The sequence below is a fragment of the Muntiacus reevesi genome, chromosome 2, assembly GCF_963930625.1.
Source record: "Muntiacus reevesi chromosome 2, mMunRee1.1, whole genome shotgun sequence".
In the NCBI taxonomy this organism is placed as follows: Eukaryota; Metazoa; Chordata; class Mammalia; order Artiodactyla; family Cervidae; genus Muntiacus; species Muntiacus reevesi.
Window position 1 is genome coordinate 152,660,595 of NC_089250.1, and position 24,196 is coordinate 152,684,790.

At 33.6% G+C, this 24,196-nt stretch overlaps 1 protein-coding gene across 4 annotated transcripts in view; it reads left to right on the forward strand.

The window, feature by feature from the left end:
- The window catches only part of MXI1 (MAX interactor 1, dimerization protein), a 96,207-nt gene that overhangs the window by 18,777 nt on the left and 53,234 nt on the right, over positions 1-24,196 (forward strand). For all 4 annotated transcript variants that reach the window (XR_010661558.1, XR_010661559.1, XM_065923299.1 and 1 more), the window contains exon 3: positions 22,800-22,829. Coding sequence is in view for 2 of the 4 variants with exons in the window: in XM_065923299.1 (XP_065779371.1) it covers positions 22,800-22,829 (30 nt within the window). In the remaining 2 variants the exon portion in view is untranslated. The remainder of the gene's footprint in view (positions 1-22,799; positions 22,830-24,196) is intronic.

Genomic DNA, 24,196 nt, shown 5'->3' on the forward strand with positions numbered 1-24,196 from the left:
GCTGAAGGGAGGGAGCACATACTCGGGCAGAAGTGCTGACCCAGCTGACCTCTAATATCAAGTCTACAGCAACACTATCAGCCAAGCAGGTGCCTTTATCACCATCCCTCAGAATTTGGCCCTTTTTAAAATAATTAAGTCTAGGAATCCTAACCTGACTTTGTGTAGAAGGGAAAAAATAGAATCTGGCAAAACAACCAAAGAAGTTCTTGCTGGGGATTATCAAGTGGAGATGTCTGTGACTGAGAGGGATAGTGAGTTGAGATTCGGCAGCATGTGTCCATGTATGCAGCCATATGCTAAAAGTAATCTTGGGCCAGCTTTAAACTTGAGAGATGCAAGAATTTTTAAAAATCAGAAATAAGGAGGATATAAAGCAGAATCAAGGGTTTTGTTAAAGGAATAAAAATATTTAGATGCAGTCGGAAGTTGGTCACGATCTATTTTTTTTTAAGGATGAGAAGAGTTAATTGGTAAGGGAGCTCTTAAAGCAAAAGAAAAAAAAAGGAAAGAAGATGTTTATCCTTCAATCAAAACAGATACTAGAAAATGCTTGCTTGGATATATACTCAGACATAGTTGACTTCTATTTTTTTGAAAATTTTTGGTAGTGTCTGGCTGTCTTTTCAGTGTTTTTTTCTAGAGGGCCTATGTATTCTAAAGATTCATCTCATATGAAATTTTCAAAAGCATGTCTTAAAACCAGCTGTTGCTTGCTTTTTCCATGATGAAAGGATTTAAATGAGATGTTTTTTCCAAAGTTTTTTTCTAGAGAATGTAAGCATTCATTTTGGAGGGGCACAGAGCATTCTCTGAGTAACTAAGTTTGCTGGATGACTTTGGAGAACTCCAGACAGGAAGTTGGATAGCACTTGAAGATGTGGATTGGGAGGGAGCAGGAGTAGGGGCTCTTACTCATTGATGCAGAAAACCTGAGGTTCCTGTAGATAACAGTGCTCAAAACGTTGGACCTTTCCTCTCTGCCTTTCTAATATTACTGTGGCAAGTCACTAATATCTTTAAATCTGTGTCTCCTTTTTTGACTTCTTTTCTTCACTAAGCCAATTCTATACATTTTAAGTAATTTTTAAAATTATAAAATTATTTAGCCATAAGTGTATTATGCTGTATTTATGTTTATTTGTGGGCCTACAATATTTGTTTTGGTATGGCAGATTTGGGATGAAAATATGTAGGCATATTAAACAAAATAGGCAGCATTAAACAAGAATTACTTATAGATTTTTCTGCCCTTCAGCTTCTCTGGTTAAGGTATCAGCAATTAAAACCTATATTCAGGAATTTATGAGTTTTCCAATCCATGCATAGACTAAAATCTTTTTTTTTTTTTTTACTTTGAGGCATGGGAAGAATACTAGATAGGAAATTAAGCCTGGGTTCTGCCGTGGTATAAGTATATACTGATTGTTTCCTACTTTCTAGAAATCAAGTATATGATCTCATTACATTTTTTCTCTATCCTTAACTGTTGTCATAGTTTGAGGGGATTAACTACATGCTCACCAAGGTCTCTCCTTCCCCTGAAGTTCTGTGACACTGATTTATTGACAGTTTTAGAGATCAGTTACTATATTGGTTATTCAGTACACCATCCCATCATTGCAGATGTGACATTTTTACTGACAACTCAAGAATTACAAAGGCATAAATTAGATGTGTGTTTCTAGATTTTACCAGTTATAGGTCATTAATGTGTTTGTCATCTGTTGACTTGTACTTTGCTTAGTTTGAAATTTCTCTTTCATGCTAGTGTTCTTTTTAGGAGTCTACTATTGTGTGTCTGACCACATTGCTAATTACTCTGTATTTTAGCACAGCATGTCAGAAAATTTATAAGACTACAAGTATGCCACTTTATTCTTAGTAGTAGTACTCAAGAGAAAATAATCACAGGTACATTGGACCACCTAAGACTAAGTAGAGTAATTTTTCATGGAAATATAAATAGTAAGAAAGACAAAAACAGAAAGAAAAAAGATTTTAGGATATATTATCTGAAGGTCTACGCATATGTGGGATTTAGGGTGGAGCCTTTAGATGGGAACTAGTATGTTAAAGGGGAACACTAGGAATTATTTCTCTTTACCTTTTAAGATTTCTGCTTCATAGAGTAGGGAGCAAAGGATCAAATTCTAGTACTGGGGTACTGGGAAGATAGTGTTGTTATTTCATTTGTAAGGAACACTATAGACTCCATGTTATTACTACATTTAATAAAGATTTTATTATACTGGTTACATAAAACAGAAATAAAACTGGTAAAATTTTTTGTATGTTAGTCATCTGAAACAAGGAAAGGAATAGAATTGATGAGTGTATGTGTCTTATTTTCCTATCAAAAATGTGCCTATATGGACATTGCTGTTCCTATTAAGCATCTTGAACATATGTCATGAAGTAATATTTGTTTCCCTGACATTGTAGCATACTTAAGATACAATGTTGATTGACTCCCTCCTTAATATTCTCAGGTATAATATGATATTCCTGATATAAACTTGTGCTGAGAGTTGACTCATAATATATAAATTCCTATTCTTTCTTTCTCCCAAGTCTTGAAACCTTGCTTTCATAGAAGTACAAAGGAGAGAAAAGGAGTGATACAATGTGTTATTAAAAGAAGGTACCATGAAAATTTAATTTTATCATTTGGGATCTTTTTGACAATTAGAGGGTGGGATATATAGTACATAATTATTTTTTAAATTCATGTTTGACTTTAGTGTAGTCTTGGTTTGTGGCCTTCTGGCACACTTCCTAAAATCACCCTTGCTAAGGTGTTACTGCTATTAGAGGACTGGCAGCAGTTGCTCTCTGGCTTATTGAGTAGTGTCAGATAAATTCACAGCTTCTTTACTGTTTGGTTTCACAACTGAAAAATACCAAGATCTCTCATCTTTAAAACTCTACTAACACCGCTCTACATGGCTTTGGTGTAACACCAATTTTCTCCTAAATACCTCTTGAACCTGCTTTTTCTCTTGGCTTCGTTACTACCCTCCTAATCCAAGATACAATTACTTCCACCTGAACAGCTCTTGTGACCTCCTAACTGGTATCCCTGCAACCACCCTCGTCCCAAATGCAATTCTGATGAGCTATATTGGCTAGCCTTCCTTCAGTTCCTTTAATACACCACATTTCCTCCTACCTCAGGGTCTTTGCACATACTCTGTTCTCTTCTGAGAATCGTTTTTCTTCCCCTTTTGCCAAGTTACCGTTAATTACACGCTTGCTTCAGCTTAGTAATAACTTCTTCAGGAAAGCATTTTCTCACCTGCCAAAGTGGATCAGGTAGTCACATACCTCATGGCACCCACTTTTCCTTCAGTGTTTATCACAGTTTGTAGGAAATATAGTTATATGATTGATAAATTCATGTCTCACTTATTGGACTAAAAACTCCATGGAAGCAAGGATTGAATCTCTTCTGCTTAAAGATTTATCCCCAGTAACTATCACAGTGCTCTTTAAACAGTAAGTTTTTGAAGAATGAAAGGTTTTTTAAACTCCAAGTAGACTATCTGAAATTGGAACTGAGTTTTTCTTTTGTGCCAAGTATTATATTAGACTCTGAATAGAAATAATGTAAGAATGTGCAACTTCTGCTTTGGCAAACTCTGATTGCTTTGTACTTGGAAGGATATTACTGACAATACATTTGGAAGGGAAAACAGTGTACAGTATTTGAAGAATAAAAATCTTCAATCTGCCAGTTTTTTTAAACACATATATTAGACTATACATATAAAATACTAAAATTAATATTATACTACATGTATAAAGTACACATATAAAATACTCCAATTAATATTAAAGAATACTGTTATCATCCTGTGTCATGAGAGTAAAATGATACCAAAACTTGTCTATGCAAAGAACCAGAAATCTGTCAAATATTGGCAGTAAATACTGGTATGAGATTGTGACACACATACAGAATTTTCTTTATTTTAAGGTGGTCTATAAAGTAGAAAATACAGGCACACCTTGTTTTATTGTACTTCCCTCTATTGTTCATCACAAATACTGTGTGTTTTTTTTTTTTTTTTTTTTAACAAATTGAAGGTTTGTGGCAACCCTGCATTGTCAGGTGATGGTAAGCATTTTTAAATAATAAAATATTCTTGAGTTAAGGTATGCACATTGTTTTTTTAGATATAATGCTGTCGCACATTTAATAGACTATAATGTAGTGTAAACCTAAGTTTTATGTGCACTGAGAAACCAAAAAAATTGTGAGTTGCTTTATTGCAGTGGTCTGGAACCAAACTCACAGTATCTCCGAGATATACCTTTACCAGTTTATTGTTGAATTTCAAGTTATTTCTTTAGTATTCTTTGCATGCTAAAGAATCTTATAGCAGCAGCAGTATTTCAGTACTATCTGCTAAGATTGAGGACATAAAAAACAAAACAACTTTCCTTTTGCTTTTAAGATTTTAATTTAACTTTTTTAAACTTCAAAATAATGAAATGTTTTAGCCTTATTTTAGAGGGAATGATGTATTGTTACATTTTCAGCTTTATATGCTTTTTGTCTATCATCTTCATGGATTTTTAGAGTTTTTGTTTGCAGGAGTAGGGTGAATTCTTTTTCTAGGATAGTTGTAGAGGATTTTTTTTCTAGTGGAAGTAGTTTGACATATATTTTCTATTTTTATTCTTAAACATGTACCTATTTGTTCACAGGATAATTGAATGAAGCCTTATTTTTTATTTTTGAGAAATTTACTACTAGTCTTTATTTTTCAGTTTTTCTGTCTTAAAGAACTAGTTGCTGGATCTTTGTCCAATAGAGGACTCTCAAAGTTTCAAGGCCAAAAGTAGAAATTAGTAGTAGTTAAACTCTTAATGATATTAGTATTGTTCTTCAGGTACTTTCCATATGTTGAATGATGTGATCTGATGTGTTCTGTGATATTTTATCTTCCACTAAAACCAAGTTTAAATGAAAACTTCTGAAGAATTATTTATATACTTTAACAAACTCAGACTTATTGAAGCATAAGTTTGTGGTTGCTGGAATTCTAACAAATATATCCCCCTGTGGAAGTATAATTGAAGGAGACTTTCATGATCATGGCTTGTAAGTTGGTGGAACAACTGTTGTTCCTATTTGATAAGAGGCTTTTTGGTAGAATAGTCATTTGATGCTAAAGTGTAAAAGATCACAAATCACAGAAAGGGAGTTCTGGATTTCTTCTGGTATAGCTCTCTGCCTTATGAAGGTAAGATATTATCATATATTTTATGGTTAAAACTCATACTAGGGATGGTTAAGTGATTTGTCCAAGCCTTATAGCTGTAAGTGACTGAGTTTAATATCAAGCCTGATTTTAAGCAGTATATGCGTAATTCTAACCAGGCAGGACTTTTAGCCTGAAGAAAGGTTTCTCTTCTGGATTTCTCCTTACAAATGAAACAGCATTGCCTCCTTTTGTATATACTGTAGCATGATTCTTTGTTTTTTCTTAAGTGAAGACAGTTCCCTCAATACTAATCTAGTCAAAGAGATTTTGTGATATGGTTTTGACAAAATACATATCCAGATCCCATTTCTGTTCAATAGTACTGGTGTAATTTAAGCTTGTATATTTTTATTTTCATTTTGACTTCTGGCATTTTAAAATACTGGCAGACTTTTTTCCCCCTGTGTGTGTGTGTGTGTATCTGTATACATGTATGTATTAATATGTCTTCTTTGTTATCATCTAACACATGTTATCAAGTAAACATATAAATTTATTATTTCAAACTATGATGAGCTTAATAGAAGAAAGCTGGAGGATCCTATGAAGGTCATAATAGAGGACTGGATCAAGTTTGAAAGAAGGCATGTTGGGATTGTGAACCTTTGCAGTCCTGCTTTCACTAATCCTGAACATTTTTTCACGTTCATACATGTCTGTTAAATCATTTTTGATTACAGCATAATACTCTACTTCATGTGTGTACCATAATTTGTTAAGCCAATTATATGTTAATGACATTAAAATGTTAATTTTTCATTCCATACAGGGCTACTGTGAACATCTTTATATAGATACTTTCGTGCATTTGTCCTCCTAGATCCTTAGGCTAGACCTGAAGAAGTAGAATTGCTGAATCAAAGGGTGGAATCCATTTTCAATAATAGTAACAGTAACACTTTGCATTTAATGTACTAGTTGTGTACAGAGCCCTTTAGTGTACATTATTATTTCTTTTGAATTTCAGAACATAAGTGGAATTTATTTCTTTATTTATTAATAAGGAAACTGGACTGATATGCAAAGTAACTTTTACAGGTACAACTAGAAGATGAGTAAAATCCCTGGGATTTGTTTCTCTGGAATCAGCAAACAGTCCTTAGTGATAATCTGCCTAAAAACCGAGACTCAGTGACTACAACCTGAATTTTATGCGTTTTAGTGTTCTCCGTGTCTGCTCTGGGAAGTGCCCGAGGTGTGTGGTCTGTACCTCCTGCTTTAATGCTTTCCCACCAGAGCTCTTTTTTACCCTTTCCAATTTGCTTCCTTATTTGCTAGCTATTGAAACTGTTCTCTTAAAGTAATTTATAACCAAATTTATTGAACTTATACATAGAATTGTTTTATGCATGCTTGTGGCATATTTGGAAAGAGTGTATATAGTAAAAATGATAAATAATACAAGTCAGTAAGATGTTATAGACAGGGCAGTTTTTATTTATGTCAGATGCTGGTACAGAGGATAAGTAGATAGCTTAAATTTGTTTACAATTTTTTTTTTTTGCTTGTAAACAACAGAAATTTACTTCTCACAGTTTTGGAGGCTAGTGAGAGGTACAAGATCAAGGTAGCAGTATGGCCAGATGAGGGCCCTTTTCTGAGTTGCAGACTTCTCTCCTATAGGAAGTCTCCTGCATATGAACAAGTTCCATTCTGAGAGCGCACTGGTGGTTTAGTTTTTTACAAAAGGTTACAATAAAAAGATTACAATAGGTTACTGTGAAAATGCTATACATTCACAGTATATACTTGTTCACTGATTAAACTTAATGTGCATTCAAAGAGATATAGGGATTCCATAACATAGTGTTAGGGTGAAATTTCTTATGTTTTGTCTAAGTAATGAATTTATTATAAGAGAAATTATTTGGTTTAGTAGACAATTTTGTTATTAACATTACTGCATACATTTCAGGGAAAAGTACTATGGATTTTCTTTTTATTTAATTTTATGACATTGTATAAAAGGATTTCCATGTGGTATTTATTTCCTTGTCTTTGTTTATCATGGGAAATACTTTTGATAGTCTTTTGAGAGCACTATGTAAACACCATTTGTGGAGGCCACATAATGAGAGCTTTGAAGCCATTTGAAATGAGCATTTTTAAATTATAGAAGAACATAATTTTAGTCTTTAGTCAGTCATATGTTTTGATAAAGCAACTGATTTTCCTTTACTCTCATTTTGATTAATTAGACAGGGGCAATTTAGGATTCTCTTTGAGGAACTTTAAGGAACTTTTCCTTTTATGTAATAAAAGAGACTGGAGAGTAAAATGTGGTAAGTTTACCTTGGTATTACAAGAAGTAAATTTTTAGGTTTTTAATTTTGGTCACCATAATCCTATGTCTTCTATGTGAATAACAGAACAAGTGATCTTCAGTCTTCACAAAAACTCCAGATAATATACTGTCATTAATACTTAGTCTTTTGGATTGATTTTTATAGTCTTGTTGGTAACAGTAAATGCATGTAAGTTACAATTTAAAATGTAGATTTCTAGTTCTGTCTCTAAAGGTTTGGTGTACTTCATTTTATCATTTTAACATGTTACCCACTCAGTTGTCTTTTGGAAGGCAGGTTACATTTCTGTAAATAGCGTTATACAAAAAGAAGTTTTTGAATTTCATTTTTCTATAGAATCATTGTTTATTGGGCAAGGGGGGGAGGTGTTTACCTAAAGCTCAGTCTGTATTTTAATGGAATTTACCAAACACTGTATTTAGTCCACTGACTGTTTAAAGAAACAGAATGATTTATTTGTATAAAACTTAAAACACTTTTTAAAAACTTTCATTTTATATTGAAGTATGCCCAATTAACAATGTTGTGAAAATTTCAGGTGGACAGCAAAAGGACAGCCATACATATGCATGTACTTTAAAAGAGTTACATAGTGGTTATCTAACATTGTAAGAATATAGTGCCCCAGGTATAGCGTATAGGTGCAATTTTCTTAATAAATTCTGCCTTATTTATTTACTTTACTTAACAAAAAAAATGGATGATGGAATGTGAGCTACATAAGAGAAGAGACTGAAATTTTAGAGTACTTATATTTCCAGTGTAGGTACTCAATAAACACTAAGTAAATGAATGACCGAATACTTTGAGCATGATTATGTAGACCTGAAGGTAACATTTAAACCAAATGTTGACATAATTTTGAGAAGACTTTTAGAAAAGCTTAGGCTTAATTGATTGCTTTGTATGAAATGGGTCTAGGGATGTTTAATAGTTTTATTCTGTAACAGGTATACATGGAGACAAAATTATGTGGTTTTTTTTTTTTTTTTAACATTTTAAGACCCATATTATCAGAAATAGCTGAGTAACATGTTTCTTTTATTCTTTTAACAAACATTTTAAATATCAGTAGGAATTTAATATTTATTAAGTATCATTGTGTGCTTCATATTGTTGGCCATTTTACAAATGTGAAAAATAACTTGGATGTTAATGGTAAAGTGTAACAAGTGTAAGGCAACTGTCCTGTAAGATGAAGATCTCCTATAGGAGCCCACAGGAAGACTTGAACATGCATGGTCATGGCATTAATTCATAGTCACCAAAAGTTGGAAACAGTTGAAATGTCCGTCAGCTAGTGAGTGGATAAACAAAATATAGTACATTATACAATGGAATACTACCCAGTAATTAATAAAAAAAGTGCTTATACATATGACAAAATAGATGAAACACAAAAAAGTATGTAAACAAAGTCAGATATATAAGAGTACATATTTGCATTACTCCATTATATGAAATTTGTATTTATAAGGCAGAACTATAGAGACAGAAAACAGATTAGTGGTAGATGAGGGCTGGGAATGGAGATTGTCTGCAGATGGACAATTTTGGGAGTGATAAAAGTGTTCTAAAAGTGGAATGTGGTAATGGTTACACAAATATGTAAGTTTACAAAAACTCATTGGATTTTTTACAAAAACACTTAAGATGGGTGAATTTTATAATATATATCAGTAAAACTTTGAAAAAAAGATTACCTGTCTTGTTTATTGCAGTAAAATAGTGAAGGATCTTGAACATATGACAAATGCTAAGAAGAACTAAAGATGGAATGGATGAATGAATATTAAGCAATGATTCCTTTTTTATTTCTTCCAATTTTATTGAGATATGATTGACATATAGCACTATATAGATTTAAGGTTTACAACTTAATAATTTGACTTATATACATCGTGAAGTAATTATCACAGTAAGTTTAGGGAACATTCATCTTATATAAATACAAAATGAAACAAAAAAATTTTTGTTTTCTTGTGATGAGAACTCTTAGAATTTACTCTCTTAACAACTTTCATGTATGTTGTATGTTAAATCCCTGATACTTACCTTCTAACTGGAAATTTATATCTTTGACTGCCTTCATCCAATTATCCCTCCCCTGACCCCTGGCCTCTGGTAACCACAAATCTGATCTCCTTTTCTATGAGCTTGATTGTTTTTTGAAGTATAATTGACTAACAATACTGTATTAGTTCCTAGTATACAGAATAGTGATTTATTATTTCCATGTATTACAAAGAGCTCCCTAGTTGGCACAGTGGTAAAGAATCCACCTGTTAATGAAGGAGATGCAAGAGTTCAATCCTTGGGTCAGGAAGATCCTCTGGGGTGGGAAATGGCCGCTCACTGCAGTATTCTTGCCTAGAAAATTCCATGGACAGAGAAACCTAGCAGGCTACAGTCCATGGGGTCACAAAGAGTTGGATGCGACTGAGCGCACAGGCACGCATATAATACAAAATGATCTCTACAGCAGTGATTCCTTTAAAACTTGAAATAAACCAGTAAGGAGTGGGGAGTGTCACCTCCATTCTCCTGCTGCAGCCAGAGCAAGAATTCAGCTCTCCTGCCAACCTCTCCTCCCTTATTCCCTTTGAGAATCACTTTTTTTTTCCCCCCTTTATTTTTGTTAGTTGGAGGTTAATACTTTACAGTGTTGTAGTGGTTAATCACTTTTTTATGTGATATATTTCCTTTAGACAGTTAGGTTCTTTGAAATAGATACACATATAACATCTATGTTTGCTTCTAGCACTGTAGCAAAGAATGGAGTATATTAACAATGGAAATTAGGATCTATGGGTTTTCTGTTATGAGTAGTGCTATTAATTATGGTACCACTTGATTTTCTTCCCTTCAATGAGTATCTACCGAATGTTTATTTCATGCCTGAGTCCTTCCTAAAATACTGAATTACAATTTGGAAGTCAAATGATTTAGGAAATCACTGATATTTTTTCCATTTAAAGGATTTGTAGAATGTTGAAGCAGTCTAGATGATTAGTGGTTTGTCTTCTTAAGTGTCTTGTTTGAACTTTTGAAAATACGTTTAAGAGCATTATTTTTAATCTTCACAATTCTCTGTGGTTTCCATTATTGCTTTTTTTTAACCTAAGACGTGATTATTTCACAAATATTGTATAACTTTAGTATGTATTAGATGCATCTTAATTTCTGGCACTAAGAATAGAGAGCTGTTATCTTTTATTTTACATTTATTTTTAATATTTAAAAAAGAGTATATATAGTTTTAAAAGTTAATACTAATTGGCTTATAAAGAAAAATAACACTCCCCTGCCTCATCTCTCCTCATCCAATTTTTGCTTCCTAGAGGCTGCTGCTTCCACTAATTTAACAGTTTCTTCTGCTGTTTGCTTTCATATTTCTAAGTTATAAACTTACCCTGCTTGTTATCTGTTGACTGCCTGTTATGAGGAAGAAGATTTGACTGTCTATACTCTTTACTGACAGCAGATTAATCATTTGCCAGAAATGAAAAAAAATTAAGTAGATGAAAAGTCCAGATAGTCTCCAAATAACTTATGTTTTAAAAATATGCACTTTCTAGTAATTTTTATTATTAGATTTCTGGAATAAGGAAATGATGTCTTAGTCTCATTCTTGAGTACTCTGCGGTAGATTAGAGGTATTGCCCCAATTGCAGGATGAGATTAATAACTTTAAAAAATTGTTTTGTTGCAGTGTAATAGTAAAATTCCTCAATTTTTAGGTTATGATTCAGTGACTTGATGTGTATAAAGTCATACAACCTCCAAGACAATTATGTACAGAACTTTTTTTTTTTATCACCTCAAGCGTTATTATCTCATGCTCCTATAGTCAGTTTCCTATCTCCACTTTCTGATGTGTTTTCTGTCACTATAGTTTTTCCATTTCTAGAATTTCATATAAGTGGAATCATATATATACTATTTTGTGTCTGACTTCTTTCACTTGGTGTAATATTGTCTGAAATTCATTCATGTTGTCCTGTGACTCAATAGTTAAGTCCTTTATATTGCTGAGTCCATTGTATGAATCTACCAAGTTTAATCATTTACAAGTTGATAGACATTAGGTTGTGTATAGTTTTTAGCTATCATAAGAAAAGATGCTGTATACATTTACGAACAGATCTTTCTGTGGAAATGTGTTTTCATTTTTCTTAGCTACCTAGAATTCTGGGTCTCATAGTAACTGTGTATGTAACTTTATAAAGAAACTACCAAACTATTCTCCACAGTGACTGGGCCATGTTCCATTCTGACTAGCAGTGTAGGGTACTTCCAGTAACTCCAAATCCTGGATAGCACTTGGTATTGTCAGTCTTTTAAATTTTAGCCATTCTAGTGGGTGTGTCATAGTATCTCACTATTTTACTTTGCACTTTCCCAGTAATTTTGAACATTTGTTGTGTGTTTGCCACTGATATATCTTCTTTGGTGAGGTCTCTGTTCATATCTTTTGCTTTTTATATTATTGAGTTGTTTTCTTATTAAGTTTTAAGATTTCTTTGTAAATCCTGGATACAAGTTCTCTATTACATATGTGGTTTGCATATGTTTTGTCCTCAGTGGTTTGCCTTTGTCATTTTCTTAATAGTGTCTTTTGAAAAACAAAAGTTGTATTTTTTGATGAAGTTCAGTTTACATGTTTATCTTCTAAAGTTCATGCTTGTTATGTCCTGAGAAATCTTTGCATAATTCAAGATCATAAAATTTTTCTCTTAATGTTTTTATTCTAGCAGTTTTATAATATTAGTATTACATTTAGATCTCAGATTAATTTAGAGTTAAATTTTTTTATAGATGGTATAAGGTAAAAGTTGAAGTTCATTTTTTGGCAAATGGCCATTGTTTTAGTATCATTTATTGGAAAGGCATTTCTACATTTAATTGCCTTGGCATCTTCATAAAAAATGAATTGACCACATATATGTGAATAATTCTGGACTCTCTATTCTGTCCCATTGATCTAAATATTTATATTTACTACAAAACCACACTATCTTAATTGCTGTAGTCTTTCTAATAAGTCATGAAATAAGGTAGTGTAAGTCTTCCAAATTGGTTCTTCTTTTTCAAGAGTTCCTTTTACTGTTGTAGGTCTTTTGCATTTTCACATATATTATCAGATCTGCTTTTCAGTTTATATAACAAAGCCTACTGCAGTTTTGATTGAGATTGCATTGAATCACTAGATTAATTTGGGGGGACTTGACACATCTGAACAAAATTGAATCTTTTGTTGTGTGGACATGGTATATCTCCCCATTTATTCAGTTATTTAGGGGTTTTTTTTCCTAATTCAACAATATTTTGTGGTTTTTTAATAGTATGGGTAATGCACATATTTTGCTGAGTTTTGTACATTTTTGTACATTTTGTACATATTTGTTACAGTAGTTAATATTTTTTGATGCTGTTGTAAATGGCCATTGAATTTTGTATATTGGCTTTATAAACTGACTTTGGAGAACTCACTTATTATTTATAGTAATTTGCATATTCCTTAGAGTTTTCTAAATATACACTGAATAATGTTATTTATTCCAGTATTCTTCCATGGAGAATCCCATGGATAGAAGAACCTGGAGGTCTATAGTCCATAGGGTCACAAAGAGTTGGAATGACTGAAATGACAGCACAGTACAATAAAGCTCTTTTTACTTCTTCCTTGCCATTCTGTATGATATTTATTTTTCTTGCCTTATTTCATTGGCTAGGACTTCTAGTACTGAACAGAAGCTGATGAGAGGAAACATCTTTGCCTTGCTTCTGATAATGGGAATACATGTATTTTTCCACCTCTGAGTATAACTGTAGTTTTTTTGTAGGTGCCTTTTAACAAGTTGAGGAAATTTCTTTCTTTCCTAATTTGTTGAAAGCTTTTATCATGAATGGATGTATGAATTTTGTCAAATGCTTTTTCTTCATCTATTATGATTATACTATGGGTTTTCTTTTTTATTCTATTAATATGGTTAATTACATTGATGGAGTTTTTTGAATCTTAAACTAATCTTGCATTCCTAGAATAAACCCTATTTGATCATGGTATATTTTGCAATCCTGCTGCTAACCATCTTTAGTTAGCAGACACCACGAGTTTAAGGGTGCAGTCCTCAACATGAGTAACCTCACTACAGATACCAGATGTGAGTTCAAGAGGTCCCAGCCACCGAAACTTCTGACCAATTGGCTACAAATTTAAGGGTTCCCACAGTCCCCTCAGGTTCAGTAATTTACTAGAACTACTCATGAAAGTACTATATTTATGATTTCAAGTTTTATTATAAATAATATGAATCAGGACCAGCCAAATGAAGAAATGCGCAGGGTGAGGTCTGAGCGAGTCCTGGGCATGGAACTTGTGTCCTCTTCCTAGAGAATTAGAATGCCCTACCCTCCTGGCAGATTGATGTATTCCTCAACCAGTAAGCTCATCTGAACCTTGGATTCTAGAGGTTTGTTTTTGTTTTTTCCCCATGTTATTATGTAGTCACAATTCATTGAATCCTTGACCATGTGATTGAACTCCATCTCTGCTGACCTTCTTCTCCCCAAAGGTTGGCTGCTATCAGTTGATTAAAGCCCAAATCCTCTAATTATATGATTGATCTTTCTGGCATAACCAGCGCCTGATTTAAAGTCATTTCCTTAGCACAAACTCAGTTGTGGTCCAAGGGCTCTAACTGAGGAAATTCCTATAACTGAGGAAATTTCAAGGGTTCAGAAGCTCTGTCCTTGGAATTTGAGACGAAGCCAGGCAAGGTTTTTTTCTTTTTAATTATAAAACTGATAGTTTCTATAAATTTGCTAGTATTTTGTTAAGAATTTTTGTGTCTGTGTTCATAAGGGAATGGTAATCTGTGGTTTTGTTTTTCAGTGTAATTTGTCAGGTTTTGATATCAGGGTAATACAATCCTCAAGATGATTTGGGAGATGTTCCCATTTCCTTTATCTTTTGAAATAGTTTCTGTAGAATTAGTATGATTTATTCCATAAATGCTTGGTAAAATTTGCCAATGAATACTTCTGGGCTTGGAGGGTTTTTTTGTGTGTGGGCAGGTTTTTTATTATAAATTCAATTTCTTTAATAGATGCAAGACTATTCATGGTTTCTGTTTCTTCTTGAGTTAATTTTGATAATTTTTATCTTTTTAAGAAATTTGTCCATTTCATCTCAATGTGGAATTTTTTGGCATAAAGCTATTCATAATAGTATCTTATTACCCTTTATTGTGTGTTGGATCTGTAGTGATGTGCTCTCCTTCATCCCTGATAATTGGTTTGTTTGGGAATTTTTTGTATTGGTAATTTTTGCCTTTTTTCTTCATTAATCTCTGAAGAGGTTCATCAGTTTTACTTTTTTTTTTTTTTAAAATAAACTCCTAGCTTTTTTGATACTCTTTCTAGTTTCCTGTCTTCTATTTTGTTAATTCCTGTTATTGACTTTCTTATTTCTTCCTCTACTTGAGAGTTTTTCAACCCCAGTACTATTGACATTATGGACCAAATAATTCTGTTTTGAGCATCATTAATATGTTTAGCAGCATCCCTGGCCTCTCCTCACAGAATACAGTAGTATCTCTCCCGTATGATAACCAAAAATATCTCTGTACATGCATGCGTGCTAGGTCGCTTCAGTTGTGTCTGTTTGCGACCCTGTGGGATGTAGCCCACGAGGCTCCTCTGTCCATGGGATTCTCCAGGCAAGAATACTGGAGTGAGTTTCCATGTCTTCCTCCAGGGAATCTTCCCAACCCAGGGATTGAACCTGTGTCTCCTGCAGCTCCTGCATTGCACACTGATTCTTTACTGCTGAGCCACCAGGGAAGCCCCAAAATATCTCCAGACATGACCAGATATCTTCTGGTGGGAAAAACAGCCCCCAGTTGAGATCCATTACTCACCTTCTGTAGGCTTAGTTTGGTTCCTTTCTACCTTCTAAAGGTGGAAGAATCGATTTTGTACTTCACCTCTGCCTCCTACCCCAAAGGATTTAAAGCTAGAAACATTTTTTTCTAAACACTGCTTTAGCTGCACTCTGCAAATTTTGAAATATTGTATTTCTTTATCATCCAGCTGAAGATACTTTGTTTTCTTTGTGATTCTTTTTTAACCTGCAGCTTCTTAGTTTCTTCCTGTATTTCATTGGGTTTAATTTGCTCTTCTTTTTGTAGCTTCTTAAGGTTGAAGTTAGACCATTGATTTTTAGCCTTTTTTTTTTTTTAACAGAAGAATTTAATGCTAAATATTTAAAAGTACTGCTTTAGATACATCCAACAAATTTTGGTATGTTGTGTTTTCATTATTCAGTTCAGAATATCTTCGAATTTCTCTGTCATTTGTTCTTTGATTTGGCACTCATTTTCTAAGTATTGCTATTTTCCTAGTTTTCTTCTTGTTATTGATTTCTACTTAGAGAACTTACTCTGTATGATTTTAGTACTTATAACTGATTTTTACTCAATTTAATTGATGTGTTATCTTTTAAATTTTTTCATCTTTTTTGAAAGTGTACATACAGAAAAGTATATAAATCCTAAGTGTATAGCTTGATGAATTTTCACAAAGGTGAAGAAATAAGATATTATAGACTTACTGTCAGCCCCACCCGAGGTAACCACCAGTCTTCTTTTGATACCATTAGTTTTGCCAGCTTTTTACTGTATTTGAATGGAGTTATGCAGTATGTATTTTTGTGTCTGCCTTTTTTCATTCAGAATTGTGTTGAAATTATGAAAATTCATCCATGTTATTGCATGATAGTTGTTCATTATCAGTGCTCTATAGTATTACATTATATGAATGTTCCACAATTTATTCATCCATTGTTAGTTGGTGCAAAAGTAACTGCAGTTTTGCATTGTTGAAATTTGCCATTTGATATTGGAATACATTCTTAAATAAATGTCATTACGTTATGCATCATTTTAATGTGCATTTCTCACTTCGTGTCTTTTGCTAATGACATTGCTGTTTATTTTATTTTAGACTATGGAAATTATGTTAGGCAAAAAGCAAATTTGAGTGATTTTCTTATTTGAGTTCAAAATGGGTTGTAAAGCAGAGGAGACAACTCGCAATATCAACAACACGTTTGGCACAGGAACTGCTAATGAACATCGAGTTCAGTGGTGGTTCAAGAAATTTTGCAAAGGAAAAGAGAGCCTTGAAGATGAGGAGTGCAGTGGCTGGCCATCAAAAGTAGAAATGACCAATTGAGAGTCATCATTGAAGTTGATCCTCTTACAGCTACATGAGAAGATGCCAAAGAACTCAGCATCAATCATTCTACCGTCATTTAGCATTTGACGCAAATTGGAAAGATGGAAAACCTCCATAAGTGGGTGTCTCATGAGCTGACCGCAAACCAAGAAAATTGTCATTTTGAAGTGTTGTCGTCTCTTACTCTACACAACAACAATGAAACATTTCTCAACCGGATTGTGATGTGCAAAGAAAAGTGGATTTTATATGACAACTATCAAAAGACCAACTTAGTGGTTGAACTGAGAAGACGCTCTAAAGCACTTCCCAAAGCCAAACTTACACCAGAAAATGGTCATGGTCACTGTTTTGTGATCTGCTGCCAGTCTGATCCACTGCAGCTTTCTAAATTCCTGCGAAACCATTACATCTGAGAAGTATGCTCAGCAAATCGATGAGATGCACTGGAAACTAAAACGCCTCCAGCTGGCATTGGTCAACTGAAAGGGCCTGATTCTTCTCCACTACATGGCCTGACAGCAAGTTGCACAACCAACACTTCAAACGTTGAACGAGTTGAGCTACCAGGTTTTGCCTCATCCACTTCATTCACCTGACCTCTCGCCAATCAACTACCACTTCTTCAAGCATCGTGACAATTTTTTGCAGGAAAAAAATTCTATAACCAGAAGGATGCAGAAAATGCTTTCCAAGAGTTTGTCAAATCCTGAGACATGATTTTGATGCTATAGGAATAAACAAACTTATTTTTCATTGGCAGAAATGTGTTGATGGTATTGGTTCCTATTTTGATTAATAAAGATGTGTTTGAGTCTAGTTATAATGATTTAAAATTTATGGTCAGAAACCGTAATTACATTTGTACCAACCTAATACTGTTGATGGACATTTGGGTTTCCAGTTTTTGGTTAGTATGAAAAGAAGGAGTATTCTCTTATGTCCTTTAATGAACATCTGTGTGTGTGTGTGTGTGTATTAGATTGGTATATGCTTCCAAGGGGAAATGCTGAGTCATAAGATATGCTTATATTCAACTTTGATATGTAAGTTTTAAGAAAAAGTTGTTATTGTTATTGCTATGCATCCCTTTTAGGCACTTGCTTTTTTATGGTCTTAGTTATTGTGGTTGTTTTTGTTATTGTTATGAAAGGAGGAGTACATTTCTTAAGAGGCATTTTCCCTAAAAATCTACAGTATTCAAGTTTTACTGTCATTAATGGATTTTTAAGAATATTTAAAACTTTTTAAAAAAAATATGATAGAAACAAATGTATAAAACTACTTCTTTGAAAGAATTACTTTATTGGCAGTAAGCATGATTTTCTTCTATTTCTGCTGCTGCTGCTAAGTTGCTTCAGTCATGTCCTACTCTGTGCAACCCCATAGATGGCAGCCCACCAGGCTCCATCATCCCTGGGTTCTCCAGGCAAGAATACTGGAGTGGGTTGCCATTTCCTTCTCCAATGCATGAAAGTGAAAAGTGAAAGTGAAGTCGTTCAGTCATGTCCCACTCTTTGCGACCCCATGGACTACAGCCTACCAGGCTCCTCCCTCCATGGGATTTCCCAGGCAAGAGTACTGGAGTGGGTTGCCAGTGCCTTCTTCATTCTTCTATTATAGTGTTCTTCAAACTTTATTGACCACTTATATACCACTAGCAGCAAAAAATTCAATATACCTAATATATTTGTATGTATTCATAAGTTTATACATGTATTGCTGTACTAATATTTATAAATACCAGAGTATTAAGGTTATGTATATAAGTTAAGAAGAATAATAAACAGAAATAGAAGTTTTACTATTCAGCTAATTCTTTTTCAACCCCCTTCAGGTATATACTTCGGAACCCTCTGCTCTAATAGAGCTGAAGTATAAGCTTTAGGATACAGTTAGAAAATACTCATTTAGCTTCATAAAATGTGTTTTTTTCATTGTGAGGAGGACACCATCCCTTAGGCACTTCAGGATTGGAAAGTAAGTGAAATGAGAATGTTAACAAATTAGGGGTTGGCTCATTAATCCAACAAAGATGGAGGTCTTTTGTTGGACAAGAATATTAATTCTGGGAATGGAATCTTTTATTTTCCTTCTGTGGTGGTACTAGTCTTGAGCCAAACAGTACCATTTTGTGCAATTTCAATTCTATGCTTCATTTCATTGACTGCCACCAAACTGCACCCTGAAGAATTAAAAGTTTATGTGTTAGAGCAGTGTTGTAGTCAATGAAAAATCACAGATCTGGTTGAGATAATGACTCCCATTCAAATAGGAAATGTGTTACCATGTCTTCTTAAAGGGATGTTATTTGTGAAAAAGATTATCTGTGATTTGATGATAAATGATAGAAATGTCTTTATCCCTGTCCTTGGAAGTTGTTAAGCATTCAGGGTGTCTGAAAGGAAGACAGTTCATAGTGTTTACTCTCAGAGGTGCATTTTTGTTAGGAGAAGAAAGGTGTGCTAACCAGATGGATTATTCAGAACATTCCAGCTTTGTAGGGAATTTATCATAATGGAGTATTTTAATGGCATATTATTGGAGAGACTTGGTTGGACACGTGGGCTCAGGGAAGCAACCTCAGGAAGGTTGCTTCTGCATGTGCTGGGATGTGATTTGTTCAGCCACTCTGTTTGCCAGCACTATTTGGGTCATTATTTTCTCCATGTATGTGTAGTTAGACATCTTCCTCTCTGTCATACTTTCAGTCTTCCAGTGTCCTCATAGTCAACTAAATGATCAAAACACTTATTTTCCTTTAGTTTCTTTTTTAATCATTATTGTTTGTTTCCAGGCTAATTCCAAGTGTTACTGAGAACTCTCAATTTGTTGCCCCAAGTAATATGTTTAACATTGTTTTAGGTAGTATATTTTCAGTCTTGTTAAAAATAATAAGAATATTTGCAGTGACTGGCATTTACTGAATGGTTACTATATGCTGATGCTTTTACATTACTCTCTAATTTTCAGAGTAACCCAGTCAAGGCATGTGGTGTTACTCCAGTTTTACAAATGAGAAAACTGTTAATTAGAAAAGTTAAATAATTTGTTCAAAGTTCTACAGCTAATGTGAGTGATAGGGCTAATATTTAAACTCAGAACTTCTTTTCCATTTTTATTCTGTGGTTTTGCTTTGGACTTCACAGCTCAGCTTGTTTTGCTTCTGCTATATCCTTTCCACACTTGAAATGTCTTCTCCCTACCAGGTCTAGTTTCTGGTAGTAGCAGATGTAATCATCATGTAAGCCCCAGACCAAATGCTCCCTTTTCTAAAGCCCCATTTTCTGAGAGCCCCATTTATAAGTAAACATTGCTGCCTTTAAACTCCCAGAATACTTTGTACCTTTCTTCATATATTTATTTTGCCTAATTTATTTTACATAATTATTCCTGTATATGTCTTAATCTACCAGCTAGAGACTTTGATTTCTTGCAACCTGAGATAGTTTTGAACATTGAAAATGTGCAGTATTTGTTGACCTGATATTAGAGGCAAAAATGTCATCAAAATAGGAGTAAACAATATTGATGGATTTTTTAAAAATTGAAGGAACATGGCAGTATGATAAAGGTTAGTATATATGTGATTATTTTTGCCTTTTGGTATTTGGAAATCTTGTTAAATTTTACTAGTGGTATAACTAGATATGGCATGTGTTTTCTGGTTTTGTGAAAAAGTTCATATTCTTAGCTATCATTTAATATTTTTTAGGAAGAAGATAAATAATAAAAATCCGAAAGAGGTGGGAAAAACCTGCTGTTTTAATTTTGTTCACAGCAGTGGTTCAGATAACGTTCTTTTGGTGCTAGCTTTGATAATAGGTTCAGTATAATACTGGAATTCAGCAATTGGTTATCTTTGCGTTATGTATCTTTTGCATTTAACGCCATATGTGGGATGCCGTACTGTTTGAAATAAGTATATGGTAAATGCTTCTCTCTAAATAGATTGTTTCATTTATTACTTTAGCATTTCATTGTTTTTATTTTACTTGTTCTGAGTTGTCTTCCCAGTAAAAGGCAATTAAACCAAAATTTACTCACCAAGGGGGGATGTCTTATTTTGGGGAAATTTTATTATTGATGACCCTTTCAAATTTTGAACAATGTTTTTTGTTTTAAATCTCTTTAAAATATACCTATTACCTCTTCTAACTTATTTAGTTTGACATTTCATTCAAACAAGAAAGAACTTAAATCTTTATATAAATACTTCTATGTGGTAGAGATTTGGATGTAATTTATTAATTGAGTTTTGAAGTCTGAGTTTGTGTTATACTAAGAAGTCTGTGTTTTTATATCTTCTTCTGAATTGTACATATCCTTGCCATTAATTTGACTGAACTCTTAAAGCATCCTGAGATTTTTTAAAATTTCTGTCTTTTGAGAGAGGTGTTTTCTTATTAAGATAATCTGTTGAGAATGAAGATCAGTCTTTTTCATCATGTGTCACTTGGACCTTACGATAATGCTAAGAGCAAAAGGTGGACAGTAGACAGTAACTCAAAGAAGCCTTTTGGCTCTTGAACTAAGACAGTGAATAAAATTTCCACAAATTATGAGACTGATATATTGTTGAAGTTTAGGAATTTGATTATTAAATATCCATTAGAATAATAAATCAGATTATAGTAATCAGTAATGAAATATTCTGAAAGCTTTTGACATTAATCAGAATACACTAAATGATTGAAGTTTCAGTTTTGATGACAGGAACTTAAATTTTTCTTTATAAAATTTTATTATTGTTAATGCTAAGTTGTTATAAAAATAATGTTTGTTCAGGAGAACTTAGTATAAATTCTAACAGTGGTTAACTTTAGATCAAGTTACATTTTGTTGTTCAGTGTAAACATGTATATTTCTCATAACAATCTTATGAGGCAAATATTGTTATTTTCCTATTTCATAGATGATAGAGTTGAGCACAGAGAAATGAAGAGATTTTTAAAAGGCCACACAGTATTTGATCCAAGGCAGTCTGGCCTTAGAGTCCGTGCTCTTAATCTCTTTTCAATATTGCTCATCACTCAGTGGTTAAGAAATTGGGGTTTGAAATAAATAAATTAATTAATAAAAGAAAAAGAAGTTGGGGTTTGGAGTAAGAAAGACATGGGCTTAAATCATGGCTGCAACTTAAAACTCTTAGGACAACAAGATCTTGTCTCTTTACCTCTCTGAGTCTCAGTATTCTTGTTTATAAAACAAGGGTTGTTTGGAGGATGAAATGAGATAATATATGTTAACTGTTCAGCAGACACTCGACTTGTTGTTCAGTAGATGGTAAGTAATATTATTATAACAAATAGTTGTAAGTGAAATGAAAAAAATCACAAAGACAACTGTTGTTAGCATTTTGAGATATATCCTCCCAGTCTTTTAAAACTGTGTTTTTTAATTTTAGTAATATATCTTTTCTGTTGATGTTGTTTTTTCCTTGTATGACATTTTTGGTTTATGTTTCACATACAAAGAGGCTTGAATTTGTCTATATCGCTTAGCAATAAGGCAAGCCTGTTTCAGCTTCTGTGCTGGCCAAAACTTTTTCTATCCCTATTTAAGAGTGGGTAAATGGAGATAGAAGACACGGAAGTACATACACTGCTTTTTAAAAAACAAAAGAATGGGATTATGTTTGAATTAAATTTTCTAATAGAATGTCTACAAACCAGTAAAATGTAGGACCCTAGAAGTGGGCAAGAGAACATGTGCTCATATTAATTTTATTAAAAATAACAGTGAGATTCTAATTTCAAAATATTTAGTTGTTTACTGAATATGCTCTATCTGAAGTCTTAATTAACATAGATTACTACTTCTTGACAAGTGAGATAGCTAAACTCTGTCCATATATTGCATTGTTAAATTCACTCAGTGAATTTATATAGCAATACCTAAACTAACCCCCCTTTTTATAGCCTTAGCAACACAACATGGCTAACGCTCTTTTTCCCCTTTTTTCCCTCCCTTTTAGGTCTACACACAATGAGCTGGAAAAGAATCGGTGAGTCAGTGATGAGGTGTAGTTTTCATATATGTTAAAAAGCAAACTCAACACTTGATCTGTGAAAATATAATATTGCATATGTAGTTACAACTTTTTTACATGTGTAACTACCATAATTCTGATACATGTGTATTCTCTCCCAAAAGTAGTAAGTTTATGGTGTCTAAACTGGAAGACATAAACACACTTCAAGTTCATTTGAATTTTGGGTTTATGTTGAGCCTTCTTTATTTCTGTCTTTAGAAACAGGTTAATTGTGATAGGCTCATGGCTTAAATATGGTCTTACTAAAGGATTAGGTTGCTGTAATGTTGCTAATAACTGTCAAGGCAAGTTGTAGGACACTGACTTTTTGTGAAAAAGAGAAGTGAAAGGACACTTCTCTTTCTTTGTAGTTGGTTCTTTCATTCATTCATTTATTCATGCATTCAACAAATCTTTATCTAGTACCATTTATATGTCAGTGCCAGGCAGGTGTAATGCTTTACATAAGAAAGGCAAGAATGTGTCAGGCAATTTCTGACCTTAAGGAATTTATAGCTTCCTTCGGGAGACAGATAAGTAGTTAAAATACTGTATAGTGTGGTAAATATGGTGGTAGAGAAGCAGAGGATCCTGAAGGAACATTTTTGAAGGTCACCTGATTCTCTCTTGAAGGAATCTTGGAATGCTTTTCAGAGGATAGTGAGCTTTGTTTATTGAGGAAACTGCTTCCCAGGTGATGCTAGTGGTAAAGAGCCTGTCTGCCAATCAATGCAGGAGATGTAAGAGACGTGGGTTTGATCCCTGGGTCAGGGAGATCCCCTGGAGGAGGGCATGACAACACACTCCAGTATTCTTGCCTGGAGAAGTCCTTGGACAGAGCAGCCTGGTGTGCTACAATCCATAGGGCTGCAAAAAGTTAGACACAACTGAAGCGACTTAGAAGCATGCACACATGCAAGAAGTTCAATATGAGTATAAAAGACTGTAGCATGAGGCAAGCCAGGCCAGATGTTGACAGTTATACTGAAGAGTTTGGACTTTTTCTGGGGACAATAGAAGTAGTTGTATGATTTTAAGGTGAATTGTCTTATGATCAGATTTGTGTTTTGGAAGAATCACTTTGGCTACCATGTAAAGAATTGGTTGATTGGCAGACGAGATCTCAGAGACAGGAAAACTCTTTTGGAGGCCATAGGCAGCCTCCACTGTAAGAGATAGTGGTAGCGATTGGAAATAGACAGAATATAGAATTAGTATGGAATATAATCAGTAGAAATTGGTGATTAGTTGGCTCTAGAAGCTTAAGTTTTAGATGGTATTAACTATTTACCAAGAAAAGGAATATAGTAAGAGGACAAGTTTGAGAGAGATGATGAGGA